General features: G+C 54.1%; 1 protein-coding gene across 1 annotated transcript in view; it reads right to left on the bottom strand.

Moving 5' to 3' along the window:
- CDH22 (cadherin 22) overlaps nucleotides 1–18204 on the bottom strand; it is a 66322-nt gene that overhangs the window by 29608 nt on the left and 18510 nt on the right. Inside the window, exons 3-6 of the mRNA XM_035005709.1 lie at nucleotides 15266–15385; nucleotides 7102–7269; nucleotides 3390–3583; nucleotides 621–874 (exon numbers count right to left, since the gene is read on the bottom strand). Of these exons, the coding sequence (XP_034861600.1) occupies nucleotides 621–874; nucleotides 3390–3583; nucleotides 7102–7269; nucleotides 15266–15385 (736 nt within the window). The remainder of the gene's footprint in view (nucleotides 1–620; nucleotides 875–3389; nucleotides 3584–7101; nucleotides 7270–15265; nucleotides 15386–18204) is intronic.

The following is an 18204-nucleotide window of genomic DNA, read 5'->3' on the forward strand; positions in this document are numbered from 1 at the left end:
GGGGGGAGGGGAGGAGTGCCGGAATCCAGATGCGGGTCGGGGTAAGAGAAAATGGTGGCCTGGACCAGGGGGTAGCAGGTGGGTAGCAGCGCAGGTGGAGAAGGTGGTGGGATTCCGGATTTGTTGATGGACTGGAGGGAGGTGGGAGACAGAGACAGGAGGCAGGGTGTCTCCAACATTTTTGATCTCAACAACTGGAAGGTTGGGGTCGTTTTTGGTGGAGGGACCTGGAGCTCAGTTCCAAACGTGGTGAGTTCTGGGTGCCTAGGGGAGCCAAGGGGAGCTGCTGAGACGGCAGGGTGGGCAAGAGAGTGGACTCGGGGGTCATAGGCATGTGGGTGGACAGGCCGAGGGCACCGAGGGAGCCACCGCGGACAGAGAGGACCGGGGCCGAGCCCTGTTCACTCTGCGGTGTCTGTCAAACCTGGGTCTCCCTCCTTGTCCTGAGTCCCCTGACTCTCTGTGACCACTCTCACATCTGTTTCCTTTGTCTCTGAGCGGCATCTCTGTGTCCATCCCCACCTTCCTCGCCCCCCGCCCCTCCCCCTCTGCCCCCGGTCTGTCCGCGGGGCGGTGGCGGGAGAGCAGGCAGCAGGCGTGGCGCCGGGCGGGGGTCTCACCGGACGGGCCGGTTGGCGGCGTCGGGGTCCCGCGCCGTCACCACGCCGACCAGGGAGCCCACCTGCGCGTCCTCCTGCACCTCCAGGAGGCCGGAGGGCGGCCGGAACTCGGGGGGCTCGTCCACGTCGGTCACGGCCACGCGCACGATCGCCTGGTCGCGGAACGTGCCCAGGTCAGCGAAGCGGGGGTCCACGAACTTGTTGAGGGCCTCCAGGACCACGGTGTGCACGGGCTGGGACTCGAAGTCCAGGCGCTGCGGGGAGGGAGCAGAGGGCGGGTGAGTGGGCCGGGTGGGCTCCGCGCCGAAAGAAGCCATCGGGGAGGTGGGCCCAGAGAGGGCCTAGCCAGCCCAGGGTCACGATGACTCTGCAGGGGCGCGGGGAGTAGTGGGCTGCAACAGGGAACTGGCTGTTGGGAGACCCCCGACCAACCCTCCCTGGTTGCAGGTGGACGAATCGAGACTGCGGGGGACAGTCTTGCCAAGGGACACAGCCCATCAGGGCTAAAGGACGCTGACATCTGACTTCCCAACCCCCCCCACCCCCACCCCAGGCACAGTATGTCCGACCATTTCATGCATTTATTAATTCACGGAGCGCTTACTGTGTACCAGCGCATTACCCATCTAATTTTACGACATCCGTAAGAGGGCTGTATTGTGATTATCTCCTTTTACACGAGAGGAAATCGAGGCCCAAGGTCACTTAGCAGTTAGGCACTGGCAGAGGCAGGATTCAGACCCAGGCAGTGCTGCTCCCGAGTCCTGGCCCTTAACCCCACGCCAGGAAAGCGCACTGGATCTGCTGCTGACTCGCTGTGTGTCTGTGGGCAATCTATTTAGCCTCTCTGAGCCTCTCTGAGCCTCAGTTGTGAGGGTCTCCTTAAGACATTTCCCAGGTCCCTAGCCGGCAGCAACTAATATGAGTTGAGCCTGATAAACCAGGCTGCCTTAAAGCTTTCCTCAGAAATCTGGCTAAACCCATGCTGAGACTTGCTTCTCATCAGGGAGTGCTGATGGGTGACCTTCCGATGAATGAGCTCTATGGCCATGTGTTGGCTCCGGCCTTCTAAAGACAACGCCTTATAGCAAAGGGAAATAGCAGTGGTGGGGTTTGGGCGCCTCCAACATGTGGGGGGAGCTATCTGGGTGGCAAGGGACCTTCCTAAAGACCTGCCCTGTGCGTAGAGACCCACTTTTCTCTCAGAATCTCCCGCCCCCACCTTCTCCAGCAGTAAACACGGCCACCTCCTTCCTCTGTCCTGTTGCCTGGGAAATCAGGATGCAGGGAGGCAGGCCGGAGCCGGGCCTGTGAGTGAGCGATGGGCTCTGGAGCCAGGTCATCAATCAGGCGTGGGCTCTGCGCCCCGAGACGCCTCAGGCGCCACTGCTGGGGCAGGTGGGAGGAGCCTGAGATGGGGGAGGGGGTTAGGGGCATCCTGGGGGTAAGAGCAAATGCAGAGGCTGGACTTAGGGCCTGACTGCTGCTCTGTGATGCTGGACCCCATCTGTGAAATGGGCTCATCTTCCAGAGGACAAATGGAACTCTGAAGACTGAAAGCCATATAATGCTTAAAAGGGTGGATTCTGGAGCCAGACTGCCTGGGCTCATAGCCCTAGTCTGCTCTATAAGATGCATGACCTTGGATGCGAATTGTTGAATTGCCACGGCCTCAGTTTCTCTTCTATAAAATGGGCAATAATAGTACCTCAGAGGGTTGTCGTAGGGATTGATTAATACATGAAAAACTGTTGAAGGGTGCCTGGCACATAGTATACATTTATTATAAGTAATAGCTACTCTATTTTAATCTTCTGGGCAGAGCTGAAAAAACTGGGAGTCTTCTCTCTTTTCAAACCCTCCAGGCCACATAGAGAGCTGGTCATATGTGCTTATTGAGTGAATGAAGGGCTGTAGGGTGCAAATGTTTCTGCGTGTCCCAGAAGGCAAGGCCCGGGCTGATGGGAGCAGATTTAGGAGACAGATTCTGGCCGAATGGAAGGAGAAATAGCTGGACAATGGCAGGAAGTGAGCTTCCCAACCTGGAGGCGTACAAAGGCCTACCATCATTCGCAGGCCAGTGCAGGGGATTGACCTCTTGTGGGAGAGCAGGGCTGGGGTGATGGTCTCAAAGGCCTGAGTAGCCCTGAGTTGCCACACCCACGACCAAGTTCTAGAAGATGGATTTGTGCTTTTCATTTGACCTCCATCCCCTTCCCCTAGGGACCCCTGAATTTGTTCTTTTAGCTTCTAGTTCCTGGGCTAGTCAGTAGGGGAGGAGGGCTGTTAGACTCAAGAAGGAAAGAGCTTGGAGTCACCAGACCTGGGTTCAAATCCTGACTCTGCCCCTTACAGGTGTGATCTTGGGCGAGCCCTTTTCTTTTTCTATGCCTCTGTTTTCTCACTTGTAAAAATGGGCTTAACAATGGATGGCTCTTCAGAGGGAAGCATGAGGACTAAAAGAAATGATGAGCGTGAAGGGCATGCACTCGAAGGAGCACAGCACAGTGATTCTGAGCGTGGATCCAAATCTGGTTTGAATCCGGGCTCTCACAACTAGCTGTGCAGCTTATCTTCTTTGTGCCTCATTTTCTCATTTGTAAAATGGGACTGATACCATCGCTGTTTCCTCCAGGTGGGTCCTGGGTCCCCAGAGAGACCCAATCCCTGGAGTGGAGTGGGGTGGGGCCACATGGCTGCTCTGAGGCCTCCCCCCCATCCCACCACCCTGGGTCTGCCACCCCCCCCACCCCCCACCCCAAGCAGCACCTTCTGCACTACAATGATGGCCTCCTGAGTGTCGCTGTCCGTGGTGACCTTGAACACATGGCCGCCGCTGCCGCTCTCCTCCTTGAGGTGGTAAGTCATATCTGTGTTCTCGCCCACGTCTGAGTCCTCAGCCTTCACCCGTCCCACAGCCGTGCCGATGGGGGCCGACTCCTGAATGCTGAACTGGTACATTTCTGTAGGGGATACAGCTGTGAACAGAGATGGGGGGCAGCCCCTACCCCAACTCCCACCAGCTTCAGGGGAGAGGAGAAGGGGGCCCAGATGGGCTCCCGGGAGGGCAATGTCTGCAAGGGGCTCCTAAGCGGGCAGTGCAAAGAGGAGGGTCCTAATTCTGACCCTGGGTTGATTTGCTGACTGATAGGAAAAGTGCCTGCAGTGTTTGGGGCTTCAGTTTCTCCGTCTGCCCATGAGGGGTGCAGAGGATCCCAGTGATCAAGGCTCAGGCTCTGGAGTCAGTCCTGGCTGTGTAATCCTGATTCTTGGTTTCCTCATCTGTAGAATGGAAATAGTGCCTTCCCAACGGCACGGTCCCAGTCCCCGTTAACTTAGATGAGGAGGCATGGAAAGCGCTTAGTACAGTGCCTAGCTCATGGTAGCTACTCAATAAATGGAACAAATTATGGTAAAAGAGCGGGGCTTCATGCCGATTTCCTGTTGCTGTTGATGTTAATGACATTTATTCCTTCATTCCCACGTATTTATTAAGCACCTATGATGTCCCAGATGCAGTTCGGGGACTGGGGTTATAGCAATAAGCAGAAAAGACCCAAATCCCAGTTCTCACAGTGCTTTCCTCTTAACAGGCAGAGAAAGACGCAAACAATCACATCAGTAAAACATGTGGTATATCAAATGGTGATAAGTGCTTTGGAGAAAAAGTAAGGGAAGGGGCACAGGGAATGCCGATGAGGGTGTGTGTGGAGTTTTAAATAGGGTAATCAAGAAAGGCCTCACTAGGAAGATGACATTTCTGCAAAAGTCTGAGGGAGGTGAGGGAGTAAGCCAAGCAGATTTGTGGGAAAGAGCATTCCAGACAGAGGGGAACAGCAGGTGCAAAGGCCCTGACGTGGGTGCAATGCCCAGTATGTTTGAAGAACGGCAAGATGGCCTTTGTGGCTAGAGGGGAGAAGCAGAGCAGAAACGTGAGGGAATGAGGTCAGATGGGACACAAACGGTACACTGCTCTCCTCCCAGAGTTGAGGTCAAGATGAGGGTGATTTGCAGGTGAGGAGCCAGTGCAGATGAAGTAGGGCCTGTGGAGCTGAGAATGTGCCTCTTGGAGTCCCCAAGGTCTGGATACTCCTTGTGTGGAGCGGTGGCCTCTGAATCATTCTCACATGGCAGCCAGAGGGGCTGTTTCTAAAACATGCTGGCTGTGCCACTCCCCCGCTGGAATCCCTTCCATAGCTCCCGGCTGCCCTGTGATGGAGCCCTACAGCCCTTTGGCCTGCCCTACAGGATGCTCACTGCCTGGCCCCTGCCGACTTCTGCAGCCTCAGCCTCCCTCTCTCTGACCCCAGCTTCAGCCTGCCTGAGGTTCTTATAATTCCTCATCTCTAGGCATCCCCTCTCTTTATTCTCCTTTCTGCTGTGCCCTCCCCAATTCCTACAGTCTCACAGAATGTTCCCTCCTCCAGAGAGCCTTTTCAGACTGACCTCCAGGCTCTTCTGGTCTTGTGCCCCAGGGCCACCAAGATTATCCCATTATAAGGTTTTTTGCCTTTCCCTATCAGTTTCTGCTTCTTCTCTCCCTGCTCTCTCCTCTCTCCTCTGTTCAGAGTGTGAGCTCCTGGAAGGCAGGAACCACATCTCTTATTCATCAGGCATTCTCCGAGCCTGCCAGAACACCAGACTGTTGCATAAATGAAATGTGTGAGTGACTAGGGAGTGAATGAATGAAAAGGAGCATGGCTCCACACTCGCTGGGTTAACACAAATTAGAGTCTGACAACAGCAGGTGGTGGGGAGGATGGGCTACAATGGACACATGCATTTTTTCATGGGGGGAACAGTTTGGCTTTGTTTAGTAAAGCTGAAGATAAGTATATCCCATGAGCCAGCTATTCTGTTCCAGTGTGTATATACACCAGAGAAATGCGTGCAAACCGGCACTTGGAGATATTCCACAAGGTGCAACAATGTTCAGAGCAGTATCCTTCATCATAGCCTCAAACTGGAAACAAACCAAACGTCCATCAACATAGAATAGATAAACGATGGGACACTGTGCAGCAACGAAAATGAATACATGTGATTTCATAAACATAATTTTAAGAGAGGAAAAAAAGCAAGACGCAAAGAGGTTATATGATATGATTCTGCTCATCTAAGGTTAAAAAACCAGGTGAAATTAAGCTATAGTGTTGGGTGATGTGTATGTAGATAAACTGACTCTAAAGCAAGGAGGTAGCGATCACAATAGTGGATCATGGTTAACTCTGGAAGTGGGGGTGTGGGGGACCGCTAGGTTCAGGAAAGGCACCTGGAGGCTTCTGGGGTCCAGGAGTGTGGTCTCTAGGACGATTTGCTTTATAATTAGTTGCCAAACTGGACATTTCTATTTTACACCTTTCCGTTTGTGTGCATATTTCACAATAAAGAAATGTTAAAAATAAAGAAGGGATGAATCAATGAATAAATAAACAAGAGTCTTCCTGGGGCCTGGGGTCCCTCTTCTCTGCTCTGCCCCACTGCTTCCGGCTCAGAACTAGCACAGAGCTTCGCACAACTGGGCAGAAGCCCGGGTGGCCCCCACCGCTCCACACGGTGCCTCAAAGCTCCCCCATCCACATCGGGGGGCGGGGGGGCCCCCGGCTACTGCGCCCGGCTCCCTGGCGACGCGAAGCCAGCTGGCAGCTCTGCCCACCCCGCTTGGAGTCCAGGCTGAGGTGCTAGGCCCCGATGATGGTGCGCTCTCAGCTAAGGGATTGGATTCCCTTATCTTGCGGGGGTCAGTCCCCTGTGGCGGGCCTAATGTGAGAGCAGCAGACCTCAAGTAATGACTCCCCGATAGGGATCAGCCCGGTTCCCTGCAGCATTTAGTCTCTGCCAGCTTCGGCGGCTTCCCCGGCGCGGCTCAGGGCCCAAGGCTGGACAAGGGGCTGGCTGAGGGGGAGGTGGGAGACTTGGCCAGAGAACACCCCCACCCCCCGTCCCCTGTTGTGCCTGGAGAGGCAGAGAGTGGAAAGACCTAATTCAGAAGCGCAGCACCCTGCCCTCCAGGCTCATCGTGGGGACAGACCTGTCACTCCAGCCCCCCTCCCCGGCCCTTCCCTCTGCAAGCTTGGGTCAGTGGCAGATCACATGGATAAGCAGGAATGGGGTGTGTGCGGGGGCCAGTGAAGGGCTGGAGTAGGTGGACAGATGGGGGCTCCTCCGCGGCAGGAAGCAAGATGAGGGGTAGGAAGGTAACCGTATTACTTGGCCTGTGGGCTATCAGACAACTTTGAGGACTTCCTCTGTAAGAAGCATGATTGGAGGGGCACTGGGGGGAAATGGATGCCTTGGATGGATAGACAGATTCAAGCTTCTCTTTTGGTGGAAGCCTAAAGGGAAGCATGAGCTCGGTGGGTGGAAGGATGAACGGACACCCACAATACCTGCCATGGAAGTCTGATGGGAGGGATGCTGGGGGTCTACCAGGTGGATGCAGATGCATGTGGCCATCACCCTCTAGGAAGGCCTCACTTACTCTGCGGGAAACGGGGTGGGTTGTCATTGACATCGGTGACCACGATGGTGACGGTGGTGGAGCCGGAGAGGCCACCCAGCTGGCCCGCCATGTCTGTGGCCTGGATCACCACCTCGTAGCGCTCCTGGCTTTCGCGGTCAAGGTCAGGCACGGCCGTCCGGATCACGCCTGCGGGTGAGTGAGAGTGAGGCCAGGGATGCCCCCCCTGAAGCTGCGAGCTGATACAGAGACCCCTCCACAGGCAGAGGTGTGGCTCAGGCAAGTTCAGGAGGGGAACACGGAAGACACGGGTGTGGGGACAGTGGGGGTGCAGGCTCAGCAGCCACCACGCATGCTCACGCACACTCACCCACGTGTTCACGGATAACGCACACTCACACCTGCTCAGATCCGCTCTTTCAACCCTCTGTCAGTGGCCCTCAGCAGAGTCGGGCACGGAACAGCAGCTTACTGAGTGCTAACATGGTGAACCGGACTCACACCCACACTCACACACATTCACTTTGGAGTCACACTCATCTGTATACATACACTAAGTATGTCTCACATCTCACACGCTTATGTGGTACATACATAAGAACACACATGAGCTCACACCCACACCCACACCCACATGTGTGCCCACTCACAGTTACGAACGCACACTCTTATTTTCACACGCCCCTCTCCATGATGGAGTCGGCCCCCAGCCCCTGAAGTCCCCGTGCCCTGGCCCAGCCCTAGATTCTCTGTCCAGGCACTGGCTAATCACTGATCAGACAGCCCTTCAAGCTGTTGATGTAAGAGGGGCAGGGGCCGCAGGAACGGCGGTGACCACAGATTAATTCTGCTGAGCAGAAGACCGAGCTTCTTGTCTCCCTGCCAGTGGGAGACCAAGGTGGAGGGGAGAGTCGATGAGGCGTTCACAGCCTCCCCCGCCACTCGCTCCAACCTGCCGAGTACCAGGTGGTGACAGGTGGTGCCTGGGGCCTGCACGCCAGGTGGAGTCATGCACCAGCAGCCCCATGATGTGCCCCATAAAACCCAATCTCCGACTCCTGATGTCCCCAAACAGCCCCCAGACTCCAATAAAGGTGCTAGAACGAGGGGAGAGGCTGCAGTGTGTGCGTGTATGTGTGTATTTGTATGTGTAGCTGGGGGAGCCGGAGGTAGGGCATCTAGGAAGTGGCCCTGCTTTTGTGGGATCACATGGAGATATGGAAAATGTGTAGTCTATCTAATCAAGAGTCGTACAGACCCTCCATCGGTGGCCTCCGAGACCCCTCCCTGGGCTCCCTGTTGATCCCTCCTTTACGGAGAGTGAGTCTTGGAAGCACATGAACTTGGGATAAATCCCAGATCTGCCATTTTTTTGACCAGTGATCTTGAGCAAATCCCTTCCTCTGAACCTCAGTTTCCTCATCTGGACAATGGGACAATTGCATACAGTGCAGGAATTATCAACCTTGGCACTATTGATGTTTGGGGCGGGATAACACTACCCACCAGCTGCCAGTAGCAGCGTGCTCCCCACCGACCCCAGTTCTGGTCAGAACTGGCCCTCCTTGACCTGCCCCAACACTGGGACCGTGAGCGGGGCGCCCTTCTGGCGATGAGGCTAGGGCCTAGGCCTCCACTGGTCTGTCAGCTGAGGCTTTGCAGCCCTGGAGAGGGAACAGAGAGCAAGGGAGACCTAAAGGGCTGGGACAGAGAGAAGGAGAGAGGTAAGTGGTCAAGCCAGAGGGAAATGTGCACTCGGGAGGGACAGTGAGACAGAGGAACAGAGCGCCGGAGACCTGGAGACAGATGAACAGGGAAAGAACAGAGGGGAGAAAGGAAGGCAGAGAATAATAGAGACTGAGTGAACAGCCCTTCTCGAAGACAGCAGGGAGGCCCAGGGTCGGGAAGCGGGGAAGAAAGATGGTGGAGGGAGGACAGGCGAGGGCAGACAGACAGACTGATGGTGGAGTGGCCAACCAGGCCAGAGACAAAGGCTCCCTGAGTGAACCAGTCAGAAGGGCAGGGAGGGGAGCCGACCAGTGGAGCCCTTACCGCGTGCTAAGCCGTGTGCATGTGCTTTGCATCCAGGACCTCGCGGAATGCAGAGGCAGTGCTGGGATTTGGGGCCACGGTGCATCTGTGAGCTTGTGCACCAAAAACTCATGCGTGGGGCTTGGAGCAGGGCTCTGGCTGAGGTCCACCCCTGCGGGTGAGGAGCCCTGCTCATGTGACTGCCTCCTTGCTGTCCTTGCCACTTCTAGCTCCAGAGGAAGTAGGGATACTAACCTCTTTTCACTTGGCAACTGGTCATGAAGTCTTCTAGACGATCAGGTGCCATCTCTGGGAGACCAGGAGGTGGGTACCCAGAGGCCATGCTGCCTTTGGACCCGGCCCTGGGCTCACACCCAGTGACAGGCTGGGATGCCCGCTCCCAATAAAGCACACCTGCTGATAGGCACACTCTTGGGTCACCCCCTCGGACACCGACTCTGGCCTTAGCCCCGCAACTTGCTTTGGCCAATGGGACATCAGCAAGTGGGACAAAAAGCAGAGGCTTGATAAGCCCTTGTGTGCTGGGGCCTGTCCTCTTGGAGCTCCGAGACCACCTTGCTTAGAAAAAGCCCCAGATGGAAGGCCACATGGAGGTAGGGGCCCAGGCACACCAGTGTCCTAGCCGATCTGCCGGTGGACTGTCGCCACACGAGTGACCCCGGTGAAAAGAACTGCGCAGCCAGCCCACAGGATTATGTCAATAAAAAACTGCTGCTGTTTTAAGTCACCGTGTTTGGGGGCAGTTTGTCACAAAGCAGTAGATATCTGATGGAGAGATCATGTTTTCCGGCCTGTTCCTCTCCTGGGCTCGCTCGTGCAGTCACATTTCACTAGAGGCTCAGCTGGCCAGAAGGCCCAGCGAGGCCTGGGGCATAGGTTTGGCAGGGGGTGGGGGGTTCCTGGCTGTCCGCTAGAGCATCTCCGGGCTTCAGCAGGCTGGGCTCATTTCCTTAGATGGGGGTCTTGGGAGAGAAGAGTGAAGGCGGCAAGGCCTCTTAAGGCCTAATCTGGGACTTGGCAGAGCATCATTTCTGCTCCCAGATTCAAGACTCCACCTCTCTCTCTCTTCCTAAGTAGGCTCCATGCCCAACATTAGGCTTGAACCCATGACCTTGAGAGCAAGAGTCCCATGCCCTATCATCTCAGCCAGCCAGGCAGCTCTCAAGACTTCACCTCTTGATAGGAGCAGTGGCAAAGTCACTTTACCTAGAGGGGTGGGAGGAATTGATGGCATATTCTGCTACCTGCTATGTTCTGCTCCCCACTCCACTTCCTGACGCTGGGAGGAGCACCCGGGGGGCTGGTGCCTTTCTCCCGGCTCTGGGGTAAAATTCCCCAAATCGGCCCATGCAGTTGTCCTTGAAAACTTCTGGCTCTGCAAATCACTTCATTCACTCATTTATTAGATGCTTACTGAGGACATACTATGTGTAGGGGTCACAGAGGCAGATACGAGGCCGTGCAGAAAGGAGGGACTTTGGGGTCAGACTGACTGGTTCAAGTCTTCTTTCCACCATTTATTTACATGCTGTCTGACCTTGGACAAGTTTTTTGAGTGCCTCTGAGCCTCAGTTTCCTATTCTATAAAATGGGGCTACCCAGTTGGAAGGCTTTTAAGAGAATTAAATGAGACAAAGTCTCCAGTGGCAGGTCGCACATTCTGGGGATGCCATGATGATCCCTTCCTCCCCAAGTCCTGGATTGGGTACCCGATCAATATGTTCCATGAGGGCAGAGATTCCTACCGGCCTTGTTCATCATCTTACTTATAGGGTCTGGCACATTGGGGGTGTTCAATAAACACTTAGACTGTCTGACCTACTGCCACAGACCCTCTGTCTCCCCGTCTCATAGGCTGGGTGTCATTGTTTCTGGCTTCTCTGTTGGAACAAAAGCCCTGGGGGGCAGAAACCAGATCTAGTTTATCATCCTGACCCCAGGATCTGGCACTTAGAAGGTGCTCAGCAAAGGTTTGTTTCATTCATCCCAGGCCCTGTTGAGAATTTTCAGCAGATAACTTGGAGTCTCTGAGAGCGTTTTTCTAGTCCTGTGCGGGTGGTGGTGGGCGGGTGCTGAAAATTAGAACCTGGCCACAGCTCCCTGCAGCCTTGTCCTCACCCATCACCTCCAGTTCCAGGTGTTGTCCTCGCCACCCCCATCGTCCCCTCCAAATTCTGCAGCAGGGGCCCTGGAGCCCAAGCAATGCCTCATTAGCCCGCAAATGCCATCCCTGTTGCCCCTGTGGGGGGCTTGCTGGCAGGCCTGGCCTTTAAAACACACAAGTTAATTCGTCCTCTGGCACTCGGTCCCCTGGAGCCCCGCCCCCTCCTCTCCCTCACACCTTCCTCTCAGGGCCCGTTCCGGCTCTGCTCCCTGCTATCTGCACAGCGAGAACAGACAGTACCTCACAGCAGCTGCTAAATATAGACCCGCATCAGCGGAATATTCCTGGCTGGGGAAATGGAGCTGGGGCTGGGAATGGCACCAGGGCGGCTCCTGCAGTGGGGCTGAAGGCAAGGGGAGGAAAAATCTGGTCCTTCCTGGGAGATGTCAGCAAAGAGCCTCTCAGACTGAGAAAGTGGAGGACCCCAGAACAAGGACCTCATTTGCGCTGCTTCACCTGCCTTGCCTGGTGCCACGCGCTGGCCTCTTGGGAAGCATCCCTGCCCTCCCGGGCTCTCCATGGCCTCCCGCTTGCCGCTCTCTTCCTGACTCCCTGCAGTGGGGGATGCTCTTTCTGAGAATCTGGCCGTCCTCCTCACTCTCTTGGAGTTTGGCTCACCCCTGCCATCTCCCAGACTCAGTCCTGGCCCCTCCCTTATTTTGGTCGCTTCCTCCCTTTCTGGAGGGAGATCAACTCAAAGGGCCCCCTCCTCCAGCTGAACGAATGAAGGCTTCAGTAGCAATAGCAGCCCCTTGGCTTGCCAGGAGGTACCAGGGATTATGCCGAGCACTTCATACCTTCGCTGTTCCCTTGGCCTGCACACTCCTTCCTAGATACCGAGGGGCTCATACCCTCCCTTCATTCGTCTCTGCCCAAGGTCACTTCCCCAGAAAGGCCCATCCTGATTTCTTCATCGAAGTCTATCCCCTTACCCTGCTTTCTGTGTCTTCCTAGCACTCGTTGCTACTTGACGTTATGCTATGCACGGATAGGCTTATTTTCTGTATTCCCTACTTGAATTAAAGCTCCATGAGGGTAGGGTCTTGGATTTGCCTCCTGCCATATGCTTAGAGCCTAGAACACAGCCAGGCACATAGCAGGCACTCGCTAAAGAGTTGTTGAATGAAGGAAGGAACTCTCCCGTTGGATCCTCACAAGAGTCACGTGAGATGGGAATTATTATCCTTCTTGTGCACATGGGAAACCAAAGCTTAGAGAGCCCCAGCTACTTAGAGAGCTCTGGGCCTGTATTTCAGATGGCCTGCTAGATGTTCTAGATGTTTCTTTCCTCTTCCTCTCTCCTCTTAAACCCACTGTGGTTAAAATGGAATGAATTAGCTCTGCACCTGATCGCAGGGCATATTCACTAATTTTTCTGCTCCTAGTTTTCTTAATCAACATTCCTCCCTCTGTTTCCGTAGATGGTGCCCCTTCCCATCCCAGGGCCCAAAGCTGGGAACCCCCAGATTCTTCCCTCAATCTAGTTCTCTACATTCACCCAGGTCCCCAAGGTTTGCCCTTGGCAGGATCTCACTGTCATCCCTCATTCTCCCTTCTCAGCATCTCAACTAACCCTTGCCACCAATCCTGTGTCATCTCTCGCTCCCTAGCTGGATGGAACAGGTTCAGGAGTCTGGGTGGGGGCTGGGGAAAGGCGCAGGCCTTGGTGTTTGTCCTTTGGGGCTCTGTGATGGGGACCCCAGGCTACTGAGTCTCCCTGAATTCAATGCCTGACTCTGAGCCATGCTATAGAGAGCAGCCCGAGGGATCTTGTTAAGATGAAAACCTGAGCATGTCACTTCCCTGCCTAAAAGTCATCAATGAACCCCGAGTGTTGGTGAGGAGGGGGGAAGCAGGCTCCTTCTTGGGTGGCTCTTGGGAGTGTAATCCGGTACATTTCGGCATTATCTATCCAGATTCCAAATGCATGTGCTCTTTGACCCAGCTTTTCTACTTCCCGAAAATTATCCTGCAGATATACTCACACAAGCACAAAATGATATATGTATGAGGTTATTCACTGTAGCATTGTTCGTTGTAGCAAAAGATTGGAAACAGCGTAAGTGTCCATCAATAGGGGACTGGTGAAATAAATTTTAGTGTATCCACAACAGCTGTTAAATAAAAGAATGAGGAAGCTCTTTATGTACTGATATAGAATAATCTTCAAGATGTATTGTTAAGTGAAAAAGGCAAGCAGTGTATATAGTGTGTGTTTATAGCTACCATTTGTGTAAAAAAATAAAACAAATACATGTACCTATTTTCTTGTACATGCATAGAATAGCTCTGGAAAGATACCCAAGAAAATTACATTGGTTGCCTTGGGGACCCAGACTGGGTAACTGGGGGACTGGAAGGGGTAAAGAATTTCCACTAAATATTTGTTTGGATAAATGTTGAACCTTGAAATGTGTTATTTATTTTAAAAAACTTAATATTTTCCAAGTAAATGAGTGAGTCTAAGATCTCATAGGAGATATACACCAAGTGGCTACCTTTGGGGCTGCAATTAGGGGATGAGAGTGGGAAGCATCTATCTATCTATCTTTCTTTCTTTTTCCTTCTTCCTTCCTTCCTTCCTTCCTTCCTTCCTTTCTTTAACATTCCTTCAGTGTTTGAATGTTTCCTAAAATGTGTTACTTTTGCAAGGAGAAAAAAATGACAAAGATATTATGTGTAAGATAATACAATTACAACTGAGCTCATAACCTGGAATCCTCAATCCCCCACCCCAACAAATCAAACACAAAAACAAAACCCCAAAACCCAGATCCATCACACACACACACACACACACACACCATTACGCTTAGAATAACCCTTAGAATTACCCTTTACCCCCCATTACCCTTAGAATAAAATCCCCCCCATTACCCTTAGAATAAAATCCAAGGTCTTAAACCTCGCTACTACTGTGCCCAGTTGGGCCCCTGCCAACCAGCCTGAATCCCCAGCCCGCCTGCTTCCCCAGTCCTGAGTTGCTTACAATTCCCCTCATGCCTCAGGCTGTTCTTTCCCTCCTGGTTTCGCCTGCACCATGCCCTCTGCCTGGAATGCCCGTCTCTGAATCCTAGTCTGGCCAACACCTTCTTATCCTTTGGAGATCAACTTCTTCCACCTCCCAGAACTTTGCATCCTGATTGCCCATGCATATGCCTGTCGCCCTGGCCCCCACCCGGGCTGTGAGCCCCATGATGGCATCTGATAAACATTCTGTGGTGTGAGGTCTCCCGGGCGCCCTCACTCCTGCCCTGCCCCTCCCATCACAGGGACGGGGAGGACACCGCCCTTGGCAGCAGCAGCCACGCCCAGCTGTGTGACCTCAGTGAGGCACTTCACTCCTCCGAGCCTCAGTCTCCTGCTCTGCCCTCCCTGCCACTCTGGCAGGGCCCCTCAGAGACATAATCAGGTTCTAACCTCAGAGAAAATGAATTGGGGACTGTGTCTGGTGGCGTTGGGGGAGGGAAAAGAAGTTAAGAAACCATTCTTCCCTATTGGTCTCCATCCCTGTCTTTCCATCAGATCCTTAACAACTGCCCCTTGAACAGAGCTTTCACAACTGCTGCAAAGGTGCCCTTCACCAACTGACCCCTAAGGGCTGCAGACACGCTTGCTTCAGTTAAGCTCCAAGGACAAGAGGGCCGCTTGGTTGGGACCTCCAAAGTCCCTTCAGGGCGCCCATGGTGGAGGCATCCTGCCTTTTTTTTTTCCTGCCAGTATTGCAGGGACTCCCACCCCTGTGCCATCCTTTTCTGTTCCTCAGCCCTTCCCTCTTTCTGCCTGGCCGCCCCTTCCTCTCTGCAACCCTGGAACAAGCTAGACACCTCCTGGTCCTGTCCTACCCTCACCGCTGTCCTGTTAGAAGGCTGCTAGCGGACCTCCCCCCACCCTCTGGCCCCACCCCTCTGTCCCCCCACCTCGGTCCTACCCTGGCCCCGCCCCCTCCGGCCTGGCCCCGGCCCTCACCGGTCTTGGGGTCCACGGTGAAGTGATGCTCGCCATCCAGCACGCTGTACACCAGCCGAGCGCTGCTGCCGTACGTGGGGTCATCCGCATCTGAGGCCATCACCTGCATCACCGACGTGCCTGGGCCCGGGGGACCAAGCAAGACAGGGGTCACCTGGGGCCGCTGCGCTTGTCCTCCCCACCCCAGGGAAGCTGGGGGAGGAGATCCAAGCTAGAGGTCATGGAAGCTAGTCCCCTCACAGTCCCCATCCCCACACTGACTCCCAACCCGCTTCCTGATCTGGGGCCTTCCCGTGGCGCAAGCGTGACCATGGAGTCAGATCTGGGTTCAAATCTCCCTTTGGTGGCTCCCAGCTGTAGGACTCTGGCCAGGGAAGGCAGCCTCTCTGAATCTGTTTCCTCTTCAGCAAATGGGGGATAATCCTAGTCCTTGGTTCTTGAGGTTGAGGGAATGCACTTTAAATTCTCAGTGCAGATGGGGCTCAGTCTCAGCGGGTGGTGGCAATGGTCATCTTCACCAGTTAAGTCATCATGGTCAGAGTTAAAGCCAGGACTGGAAACCAGGCACCAGACTCCCAAAGCAGGGGTCTTTGTGCCCACCCCAGCCTCTCCTGATTTCTCAAGGGAATTCTGCTTCTCTTCCCTCCCTCCTTCACCACCCCCCACAAATGGGAGTTGGGCAGCCCAGAAGGATAACCAAGTTCACTGGGGCTCAGAGGCCAGTGTCTTTTGGATCTGGGGCAGGAGGATGGCAAGACCCAGCTTTCCCTTTGGGAAATAGTTGGCTGTGGGTCCTGGTGCCCTCCTCACCCCTCCCCCTGGGTGCCCAGACAGTCCCCGCCCCAGGCACATGCACACACATGCGCGCACACACACACACACACTTCTCCACATGCTCTGCACGTAGGCTGCTGGGGAGAGTATAAATTGGATAAAAGTCCATCAAACAGCGGCAATTAAGTTATTGATTTTCGACGCTGCCTCATTAAACTGGGAGCTTCTCTTGGCCTGTCCCAGAGATGGCTCTAATTTGACATCATGTTCAATTTGACGAAATCAGGCTTGGGACATGAGGCTGGACAGGATGGGGGTGAGGGCAGGGTGGGGGAGGTGTTGGACGGAGAAGCGGGCAAAGCCTTCTGGTCCATCTGAACCTTTCCAGAAAGGAGGGGGTGAGGTAGAAGACCTAAGAGGGAGTCTTGGGGGCTCAGGATATGACCCAAGGGGATGAGACTCATCCATCACTTTAAGGTGATGCCTTCTTTTGAGTGCCCTGCTGGTGAGGGGAAGGGGCCCAGACCTGCTGAGGTTCTGAGTGGGGCGCTCTTGGGGCTGGGTTGGACTCTGGGCCAGGAGGGTGGCACGCTGGGAGGTAAGGCCCATTCACGGCTTGGCTAATGCGTGGGCTCTGGAAGAGCTACTGCAGCAATTCTGCTAAGCCCAGCCTGCCGCCCGCCTCTCCCGCCTCCAGCCTGGGGCCCTCGATCATTCCAGACAGACACATGTATTTATTTTTCACTCTTTTGCCTTTCTCATTTCCCTCTCCATGTCCCCCCTCCCAGCCTAAGCCTCCTAAACCGGCCCTGCAATGCGCCTCTCTTTGGCAGCTCCTGTTCCATGTCAACCATATCAGGGTTGCCCAGAGAAGCTAGGGAAGGGATTTGAGCAAGCCCCCTCCCTCTTGATGCTAGGTGCCCAGGGTCTCCTACTCATAACCCCAGGACATAACCCCAGGTGCCTCCTATTATACAGATAGAGGAGAAAGGAATAAATGCCTAATGGCACCCACTGCATGTCCAGCTTCACCAAGCACTTAAATTCATCATCTCTAATCCTCATAGTGTTTCCGAGAGGCAGAGTGAGCCCCTCTAAGTTACAAGCGAGGAAACAGGTAGAAAGACTTGACCAAGAGCACTGAGAGAGGAAGTGGTGGAATTTGAACCCAGGACTCTCTGAGGTCAAAGCCCTTCTGGATGACAGAGTCAGCACAGGCAGAGTGGCTCTGGGGATGGTAGCCCAGTGTACTGAATCACAATCAGTGATGACTCTGCCACTTACTAGCAGTTTGACCTTGAACATGTCACAAACCCCCTTGTGCCTCAATTTTTCTCATTTGTGAAATGAAGATGATAGTACTACCAAACTCCCGGGATTGTTTTGAGAATTCAAATAGACTTCCATGTTCAGCACCGCGGACAGTGCCTGGCCCATGCTAAGAACTCAATAAATGCACGTTGTTGTCTCGGGAGGCATGGCATGCCAGTATACGATATACCACGATCATGCCTCCCTCACAGACATACTGAAAAGGGAGAAGATACATAAAGCATCAGGCTTATGGGGGGTGCTCAATAAATAGTGGCTGTTGTAACTGTTATGAGAGAGGGTCTCTCTGTCACTCCCCTCTGCTTGTTCCCCCCATCCCTTGGGCAAGGCACAATATTGGGCTGAGTGACTCCCCAGGGTAATGGCTGATATCTCTCTCTCTCTCTCTCTCTCTCTCTCTCTCTCTCCCTCTCCCTGGCTGCATCCCAGGGACTCCTGCGGGGATGATGGAATCATTTCCCCAAACCCAGATTCTTTATTGCAGCCATTACAGTTAATGCCTACACGTGGGGATGGTGAAGGGTCAGTGATTCACCACTGGCTCCCCAGACTCCAGACCCCCTCCTACATTCTTCGCAAGTCAGCAGCTCCCGAGAATGGGCAGATAAAAGGGTGCTGGGCTTGTGGCTGCTACAGGACCTCAGGATCATCCCCCCTCCATTCAGCAGTTCATATTTTTATAATGACCATCACATCCACTCCCTCCTTTAGTCCTCAGGCCAATTCTATTATATAGATGCAGTGGTATGCTGGTAAACGTTTAACCATCGGCTCTGAGGGCTAGAGGGGTGGGGAGAAATGCCCTGTTTTGTAGTGTTTGTTGATTTCCATGG

This window comes from Mirounga leonina, unplaced genomic scaffold, assembly GCF_011800145.1.
Source record: "Mirounga leonina isolate KUSES-001 unplaced genomic scaffold, KU_Mleo_1.0 Mir_150, whole genome shotgun sequence".
NCBI classification, from domain to species: Eukaryota; Metazoa; Chordata; class Mammalia; order Carnivora; family Phocidae; genus Mirounga; species Mirounga leonina.